This window comes from Podarcis erhardii (assembly GCF_964252035.2).
Source record: "Podarcis erhardii genome assembly, chromosome: 14".
Taxonomy (NCBI): domain Eukaryota; kingdom Metazoa; phylum Chordata; class Lepidosauria; order Squamata; family Lacertidae; genus Podarcis; species Podarcis erhardii.
This window is the reverse complement of record NC_138503.1, coordinates 42,017,136-42,026,785: the sequence shown is the minus strand read 5'-3', so window position 1 is coordinate 42,026,785 and position 9,650 is coordinate 42,017,136. Positions and strand designations below refer to the sequence as shown.

The following is a 9,650-nucleotide window of genomic DNA, read 5'->3' as shown; positions in this document are numbered from 1 at the left end:
TGATTCAAAAACATTATTTATTTACATACCTATCCTAAGGCTTCACTTGGATGCAAAAGTCCCGGTGAATAATTTCAGCACACCGTATTTCTAAGCAAGTACACTTAAGATCCTAGGAAACATTTCTCTCAAATAATAATAATTTATAATAATAATTTATTATTTATACCAATTGTAAGAAGAGAAGCTGAACCCAATGCACAGTGCAATGAGTTCTGCCAGAATCTTCAAAACAAAGCTTTTTGCAAAGCAAGTACTGGGAGCTTGTAGTCCAAATTTGAATATCCAAGGAATATTTCCTTCCCCACACTAACAGCACATACATGTCCTTAGAAGAAAAACTCACTGACTTCACTGGGACTAACTGGGTGGGGATAGCATTGAAACAATCCGATCCCTTTACTTGGGAGTAAGCCCTATTAAACTCAGTGAGATTTACTGCTGAGTAGGTAAGTGTACAAGATTGCACTGTAAATCTTCTACTTGGCAACAGCTTCTTCCAAGGAGCACTTCATATCAAGATAGGATCTGAAACGTACAATATGTACCACAGCAGATTTGCTCCTTTCTATAGGAGAAGGTCAGGATTCTCTTTCTCTTTCTCTTCATCACAATGTCTCCTGTTGGGTTTCTGATTTTTCTTCTATTAGGTCTTTAAATCCCAATTTTGCCAATGGTTCTTTGGCCATAAGTTGTCTAAACAAACAAAAAAACAAAAACAAATTTTTTTTGAAAAGCATTAAACTTGAAATTGGCATGCTTAGCAATTTCATTTTCTGAATAATTTTGTGCTCCTTAAAATAAAATAAAAAAATAAACCCAGAAGATTCACATGATTCTATAGGACTGCAGAGGAGCCCCTGGCAAAGAATTTGTATAATTAAGGGTGTTGGTTTGCTTTCTTTTAAAGGAAGGTTCCTGGCTTATGGATATAAAAATATGCTTGAAAATATGTGGGCAGTGGTTGCTTAAAAATGCACAGAAGCTCACAAAAGGGGTATGGGCTAGAGAATTTGAATTGCCAAGGATTTCAGTTTCCCTTTTAAAAACAACAACAGGTTTCTAGTCCACTGGACCACTCAGCCGCCCTAGAAACACAGGGACATAGGAAACTACAAAGTCATATCAAAAAACAACGAAGTGATTTAACAATCAATCGTTCTTCTCAGGAAACTGTAGCTCTGGGAGGGAAACAGGGGGTCTCCTAAAAACTCTCAAAACCCTTAACAAACTACAGTTCCCATGATTCCTTGGGGAAAGAAGTGACTGTTAAAGGGGTACAACAGTGTTTTAAATGTATGGGGTGGATGTGGACTCATTGTCAGCAAAAAAAGAAGAGGAGGAGAAAAGAAAAAGTGCAGGGGGAATTAAGTACTGTAATTTTACAGATTTCAAAAATGAAGCAGTCAGTGGTTTGTGGAGCCAAAAATCCACCGTGCACTGACAGCCCAGCATAAGTTGTCTCTGGCAAATTGAGAGCAAACATCCATTAGCTTAAGTGAAGTGTTGCAAAATAAGAATGCACTTGCCTCTCCATTCTGCATTCTAAATATTCCTTTGATTCCTGCCTGCACAATGCATTCTCAAAGCTGTTCTCCCTCAGACACTTCATGAATTTTTCTTTGAAAGCTGTACATTCGCCTGTGCGACAGAAGGAAAGCACGTTTTTTGAAACAGGAGGCATGAAAAGAAACAGACATGGAATTAAGAGTAAGACAAAACAATAGCGCTATTCAAAAGGACAGGCTGGCTGCTGTGGCTCAGCACGAGAACGTAATGCAGTAGGCGGGGAGACACCTTGAAACCACCGAGGCGCCAGCAAACCTTCAGGTCACTAAGCTCCAAGAAAAAAATAGTTTCAAAGGGGGAATTCAGTGTGAAGTTGCTGATTTAGAATTCATTAGCAGTTCTCAGGATTCTTTGGGAGAAGCCATGACTATCTAAGTGGTGTGATGCTGCTTTTATACAGTGGTACCTCATGTTAAGAACTTAATTTGTTCTGGAGGTCTGTTCTTAACCTGAAACTGTTCTTAACCTGAAGCACCACTTTAGCTAATGGGGCTTCCTGCTGCCGCTGTGCCACCACTGCACAATTTCTGTTCTCATGCCGAAGCAAAATTCTTAACCCGAGGTAATATTTCTGGGTTAGCAGAGTCTGTAACCTGAGGCATATGTAACCTGAAGTGTATGTAACCCGAGGTATCACTGTACAATCAAATGGTGCATAAATTTTACAAAATAAGATAAATAAATAAAATGCAATCGAAATAAATAATGTTCTTCTGCCTCTTACTGGTCCCAGCGTCAATTCTTGTGCTGGAGGTGGAGCTTTAAAAATCATTGATTTGCACCCCTGCCCTTCCATTTTTATGGCGAAAAATGCGCCCCCAGGTGTTGAGGGACTCCAACTCCCATCAGCCCTAGCCAGCATGGCCCCCACCAAGGATGATGGGAGTTATAGTCCCTCAGCAGCACGATGGTCAAAAGTTCCCCTCCCCTCCCCTAGGGGGCCCATGACAGAGGTTCTGCTAACGGAAAGCTATCGTTCCTATGGGCTCACAGCGGTACCCCTCTATCACTTGCGCATCTATGGGCAAGCGCCCTTATTGACTGTACGCTTTTAGGCCGGAAATGCCTGTCGTACTTTCTCTCCCCCCACCCAACGTCCTCTCTATGGTGGGTGGAGGAATCGCACATGCGCAGCCGAGGGGATAGACGGTTGCGGGGGGGGGGACCGTCTCACCGAAATGATCCAGAGGGAAAGCGCCTTTGTCCGGCGGCCTCGGCTTGAAGCTTTTCGTCCCGAAGTTCATAGCCGTAGACATGACGACGACTCTCCGAAGACCCGACGCAGCCGCTGCGCCTCTGACCGAACCTTCGCCTCACTTCCGGGATCTCCGTGTTGTCAAGCCCCAGGTTGTGGAGTGGAGCGCCGAGCCAGGCCAGAAGAAACGAGAGCAGAGCTGATCGGGCGGGGAGGAGCCGAGCAGTTAGCCCCGCCTCCTTTTGCCCCAGGTGGATGCCTGGCCGGGAGGGAGCTGGCATTTTAAAATCTTATTTTACTTATTGATAAATATGTGCTTTGCAGAAAGCAAAGGAGCCTTGCGATATTTCAGAGACTAACCAGTCTTAATTGCGCCTTCAGATTGAAACTGGAAGACGTGATTTCTTCAATTCCAGGAAATCTATACCGCTTTGCTGTATAATTCTTTAGAAAATAAATAAATAAATCTCCAAGCGGTTTGCAACCTACCTACATCAAAACATCAGATAAGACGATCCAGGATAAAACATTACTGAAGAAAGTCAAATATAAAACTTGCATTCAAAGTAACACAATCAACAAGAAACTAAAACATTACAGTGGTACCTCAGGTTAAGAACTTAATTCGTTCTGGAAGTCTGTTCTTAACCTGAAACTGTTCTTAACCTTAACTTTAGCTAATGGGACCTCCTGCTGCTGCTGCTTTGCTGCTGCTGCACAATTTCTGTTCTCATCCTGAAGCAAAGTTCTTAATACAAGGTAATATTTATGGGTTAGCAGAGTCCGTAACCTGAAGCGTATTTAACCTGAAGCGTATGTAACCTGAGGTACCACTGTATCTTAAAGGAGGTGTTAAGTTGTGGGCAAACATATCAGACGACACAGCGATTCTTCAAACAGCTCTTCTTTATTCAGATGACTGAACTGAACTGAACTGAACTGAGGAGCTCAGTCAGCCTGCTTATATAGAGCTCCAGAACAATGCAACTGTTGCGACTTTCTAAAACTATCCAATCACTGAACGTCACTTTCGATCCTTCATTTGCATACAAACTATCCAATCACTGAACATCACTTTCAATCCTTCATTTGCATAACTATCTACAGTGTCCCCCTGCTGGCCCAGGGTGAGAACTTCAGTACATAACAGGAGGTCGGCTACACAGTGCGCATTTACCAAAGCAAAGTTGGTAAAACAAAGTTAACAACGAGAAAACATTATCTTAAATGTTTCAGAAGAAAGCATTCTCTACTTGTGCTTCAGCTAGTTCCAGTCCTTCAGCTGGGATACTTGTTCAAGCAGAAGGTGGCTTTTTTCAGAATATAGATTTAAGTGTTAGCAGCTTAAAACACAGGCAGTTCTCCCCTGTTGCATTTCAGATCGCATTTACACGCTGCTGTACATGCCAGAAAGGGGGTGGAGCAGACCCTCCAAGTGCCCCTGTTTTCCAGGGATGTCCCTGATTTAGGGAATCCATCCCGGTTTCTGCTTTGATCCTGGAATGTCCCACTTTTCCTTAGAATGTCTCTATTTTCATTGGAGAAATGTGGGAGGGTATGGAGGTAACTGACGCCCGAGCCATCTGAAGGCAGTCCTGTATAGGATTGTTTTCTAATGTTTTATTATGTGTTGGAAGCTGCCCAGAGTGGCTGGGGTAACACAGTCAGATGTGTGGGGTGTAAATAGTAAAATGATCATTATGGAATGGGACGTCCCTATTTTTATCGAAGAAATGTTGGAGGGTGTGGTGAAGGTGTCTTCACCTAATGAGCATTGCCTGTTTGGTTTCTCTGTGGCTTCATTACCCCACGTAACTACTATTTAGTGAAGCTCACACCTGTGCATGTGCCATCATCTGCGCATGCACAATGGCTGCCTCAAATGTATGCACCTGAGGTTAATTGCAAAATGAGTGTGGTTTGCGTGTTCAAATCGGATGGGAGCTGGTTTAAGAGACAATGCATCCGACAGCAGGTTTTCTCAAGAAACTACAGGACAGATGTGGATGTGGGAGCACGTTGGAGCCACATGACTTGGTAATGCCTTTCACTGGCTCTGCTTTTGACCTCTTTCTGCCTTCTGCCCTTTCGGTCTCAAGGGCCACCGGACACCAGGGGTTGTTGTGAGACACTGGTTGCCTGTCGCTCTTGGGAAGCAGGGTTGAATATACGTGGTATAAAACAGTTGCAGAAAAGCAGTTGCAGAAAAGCAGGTGGTTCGACAGCTTTCCCTGCAAAGGTGTGAAATGCCATAACATCACCTGGGCATGCCTTACTTTGTTCTGTTCATTGCATAATAAGCCCTGCGGTTGGTATACTCATATGGGAACTGTATTTGGTGATTTATTACCACTGGCATTTTGAACAAAATGTTCTTCCAAGAAAAACTTGGTTCTGATTTGACTGCGTTTTTAAAAAAGAAAAAGAAAAGATGGCCCAAGTTACTTAACAGACCGAAGAGTTCAGTGCCATGCCGTCCTGTGCATGTTTACTTCTGAGTCAGCCCCCACTGTGTGTAGTGGAGCTTCATTTTCACAAACATGTGCACAGGATCCTTTTTGTTAAGTTGTGGGTGAACATATCAGATGACACAGCAATTCTTCAAACAGCTCTTGTTTATTCACAGACCAGAACAGAACTGAACTGAAGGGTTCAGCCAGCCTGCTTATACAGAGCTCCCCTAGAACGCAACAGTAACCATTTTCTGTAACCATCCAATCACTGAATGTCACTTTCAATCCCTTATTTGCATATGTGGACCTGAGTGAAAACTATCTACAGTATCCCCCTGCTGGCCCAGGGTGAGAACTTCAGTACATAACACTTTTGTCTCATCTAAGTTCTTAAGATCAACCCTACAAGTACCTAAACACGTCTCCAATGCTACCATACATCTCAAAGCTGGATTGGTAAGAATCGAGGCCAGAGTATGGCTTGCCACACTGAATTATTGGCTGAGACTATCCTTCCTCCCACGTGGTCTTGCTCCCTTAACTATTAAGGATGGTTTCCAAACGACAGGGAAATGTGTTACATACTCAGTTGCTAGTTTTATGTGTTTTATGTTTTATGTTTTATGTGTTCAGTTTATCTGTATGTATCTTATGCTGGCCTGGGACCGAAATAAAAATTGATACTGATACTACCTCATTTTAATTTGCTGGGATCTGTTGCAGTATGAGCTGCAGCCAGCTGCATACCGACACATTTCAGTTACAAGAAAGCCTGATAATTTATAGGCATGGATAATTTATAGGCATGTCCAGGAGCTTCTTTCTTTTTCTTAATAGAGTCATACCTCGGGTTGAAGTTGCTTCAAGTTGAGTGCGTTTGGGTTGCTCTTTTGTAGTTTATTAGCAGCCAGTCTTATGTTGTATCAACTTGTTTCTTTGAAGTGTGTAATATTGTTTTGATAGCTGTAATATTTATTTATTTCTCCTCATGTTTCCTAAAATTTAATATATATGTTAAGGACCTTGCTCCCATACGTTATGCACAGCAGCAGAAAGTAGATCCAAACTTGGGTTATGTAGGTGGGGCAAACTGAACATGCCTGTTCCGCGGTGATTGTAAACTTAGTAGACATCAGATCCATCAAAAGATGGTCAGTAAGAGATCTCAATGAGCAGGGAAGATCTTAGATGCTCTCTCGTGCGTCCAGATCATAAGGTAATCGTTGCAAAAATATCACTGCCGCTCAAGGCGACCTGTTGTTTGTGCTCCTTAATCCTTTCCCACTCTAGAATTTGAAACTGTAAATGGAAAAGTACACCCAGTTTAGTTACATAACCATCGGATTAGGCATCTTGAAATCTGAGGTCTTAATTATGTTCCTGCAAACCACGAGTAATGAATTTGGGGGGGGGGGGGTTCTAAGCAACTGATTGTTTTCTACGGTATATAATGCAATTAGCACTTTGAAATTTGGCTGGTTATTACTTTTGGCAATAACACGAGGAAGGAAACAAGCAGGAGGAAACACTAGGGTTGCCATATTTTTTTTAAAAAAATCTTTTTCCTTTCTGGCAAAAGCTGTTAACCTTTTTTCCCCCAGTTTTCTCCAAACTTGTTGAGCTTTTTCAGCAAAAACGGCACTGCTGCTAGGGGCTGCTATTTGGCTGGATTTTTCCAAAAATTTTCCTGATTGCCACCCAGACACTGTTGCTGACTGCAGTATTCCGGATACTACATTCAAATAACCACACCTAGAATGCTGGTGGGCCTCTTGCCCAGTCACACATCCCTGCTTCTCTTTCCATAAGAATATCCCCTTCAACATTCCTCACATGAAAACATTTGTGAGTCGAGGACCCACCACCCACTTGAGGATAAGAAAGACACAAGGACGCAGTATATTAGGTTAATGGGCTAAAAAACGCCACAACTTTATTGATTACAGCATGTGAGTGGTACAGTGGTACCTCGGGTTACATACGCTTCAGGTTACACACTCTGCTAACCCAGAAATAGTGCTTCAGGTTAAGAACTTTGTTTCAAGATAAGAACAGAAATCGTGCTCCGGCGGCACAGCAGCAGCAGGAGGCCCCATTAGCTAAAGTGGTGCTTCAGGTTAAGACCAGTTTCAGGTTAAGAACGGACCTCCGGAACGAATTAAGTACTTAACCTGAGGTACCACTGTATTGGCTTAGGCATTGGATAAAACAACAGAGCGTGAGTCCACCCCCTCAGGGAGCTGTGAGTCTATCAAGGGTTAACCACCAGTAGGAGGAGCTTGTTGATGCAAATACAACTGCAAGCTCCCCCTGATGTCAGTGCCATGGCCCTAGCCACCTAGCAAGGGCATCAGACAGGATCCATGACCGCCGGATTCCTTTAACGGAATAACCAAAAGTGGAGGGATAGGCGATGGTGACACCCTGCCCTCCAATACACAAACATATTCCAATGCCTAACCGCCACCCGAGCCAAAAAAGGCTCGCCGCCAATACCCTCACAGCTGCAACCAATCCCTAAGGCTTCTGATGATGTCGGCCAGCCAAATATCATTGCCGATATCCGAAAGGTGAACACCATCTTCCCAGAACAGAGTCAACTCGCTGAACCAGATGTCAGCATGCAGAATCACATAGCCATTCATAAAGCACAATTTGCATGCCACCACACAATTTACAAGTTTTCTGGAGTTGTCGATGACCGTAGGGCTACGGGAGCCTCGCCAAAACCTCCTCTTCAGAAGGTTGGACCAAAACAAAGTTGTCCTGGGGAACAGAGCAGCCGGATCATCATCCGACGAAACCCAGCAGCGCAATGAGAAGGCAATGCTGCCACAGCCGCATTTGAGCGGCTAAACCCCGCCTCCTCAGCTTCTGCCTGATTGGTTGGTTGCCAGGGGGCGTGGCACAGCAGCCGGGACAGCAGACGCAGGGGCCGGAACACCCCCTACCACGCGGGAAACGACTCCCGTTCACAACTCCTCCCCTCTGGAAGGAGGAGAGGCTTTCTCAACCCAACCCTTCTTGACCCATTTTTTTTGTCCTCCCTCCTCCTAGAGCATTTCCACCACCACTACCCCAACGAGGCACAGCACACCCTCCCTCCACTGTCCCGGGAAAACCCCTTGATCCCAATTTTGTTGTTTTCTTGGGTAATAATAATAATAATAATTTATCATTTATACCCCGCCCATCTGGCTGGACTTCCCCAGCCACTCTGGGCGGCTTCCAACAAAATATTAAAATACAGTAGTCCATCAAACATTAAAAGCTTCCCTAAACAGGGCTTCCTTCAGATGCCTTCTAAATGTCTGGTAGTTGTTGTTGGGTAGATTTACAAAAAGTAAAAAAACCACACAAAAAATTTTTTTTTTAGAAAGGGGCACGATTAGATGCCCCCTCGCTCACCACTACATTAATTTGTCCAGTTCATAGAAATCATAGAATTGTAGACGATCATTCTAGTCCAAATGCCTGCAATGGACATCCGGGTTGGCGCCTCTGGCAATGGCTGAATTCCTCTGATCGGGAGGAATTTGCCTCGTGGAAATCTAGGTCTGGCCGCCACGGCGAAGGCGGAGACCCATTAAAAATCACAGGCGGGTGAAGCCCGTGAACCTGGGATTCGGCTGGCACCTTTTGCGCCTCCCCCACTCGCGGGGAAACCCAGTTTCGGGGTTCCGGAGCGGCGTGGGGTGAGTGGCGCGGTGCTTCGAATTGACTGCTTCTTCCACGGAGTGAAGCCGCATAGCTGTTGCCGGAGAGCGCTGACTTTTTCCTGTGGACAATTTGATCTTAAAGCAACTACCCGTGAGTAGAGCGGAGAATTGGATTTTTAAATGTCTTAATTTGGCACCGAAACGGGGAGGTTCAAAACAGGAAGTCCGCCTTCCCCTTTTGTAAATAGATCGCAGCAAAGAGACTGTAAGCTAAAGTCTTGGAAAGCCTACTGTAAAGGACTAAATTTCCTTCGGTAGAAAGCACTAAACCCACTTGGAAGCAGGAGAAGAGGGGGGGAGCTTTGGATTGTGTGTGCCTGCAGGAGAGAGTGAAGAAAGTCAAAATACCACCGTTCCGAACCTGGAAACGGGCTGCTAGTAAGACTGACGTTTTTTGATTGTTTGTTGACAGTGAATAGAACGTTCGCTGACAGCTAGCTAAATAAGAGAGATACATTGTTTCTATTCTCTCCGTCTGCTCTTAAAAAGGAGTAAAAGTAACTGAAAATTGAAACTAACTTTATTGTTTGAACTGTGCTTAAAAGGATTAATACAAATAGAAACTGTTTCCCTCTAGAGGAAACCTTTGAAACTGTTACAAGAGCTGAGCTGGGGGAATTTCCAGCTGCAAGATAAAGCTGTGAGACTTTGGGAATGACCTTGAATCGGTTAAGAATGTCGACAGAAGAGGCCTTAGTGGCTGTATTATGTAAG

General features: G+C 44.1%; 1 protein-coding gene across 1 annotated transcript; it reads right to left on the bottom strand.

The window, feature by feature from the left end:
- Nucleotides 1-2,934, bottom strand: COX19 (cytochrome c oxidase assembly factor COX19). The gene is made up of 3 exons (XM_081840155.1): nt 2,744-2,934; nt 1,530-1,641; nt 1-696 (listed from the first exon to the last, which is right to left on the bottom strand). The coding sequence occupies exons 1-3, from the start codon at nt 2,823-2,825 to the stop codon at nt 609-611; spliced, it is 282 nt and encodes a 93-aa protein (XP_081696281.1). The 5' UTR covers nt 2,826-2,934; the 3' UTR covers nt 1-608.
- Between the last annotated feature and the right edge of the window lie 6,716 nt (nt 2,935-9,650).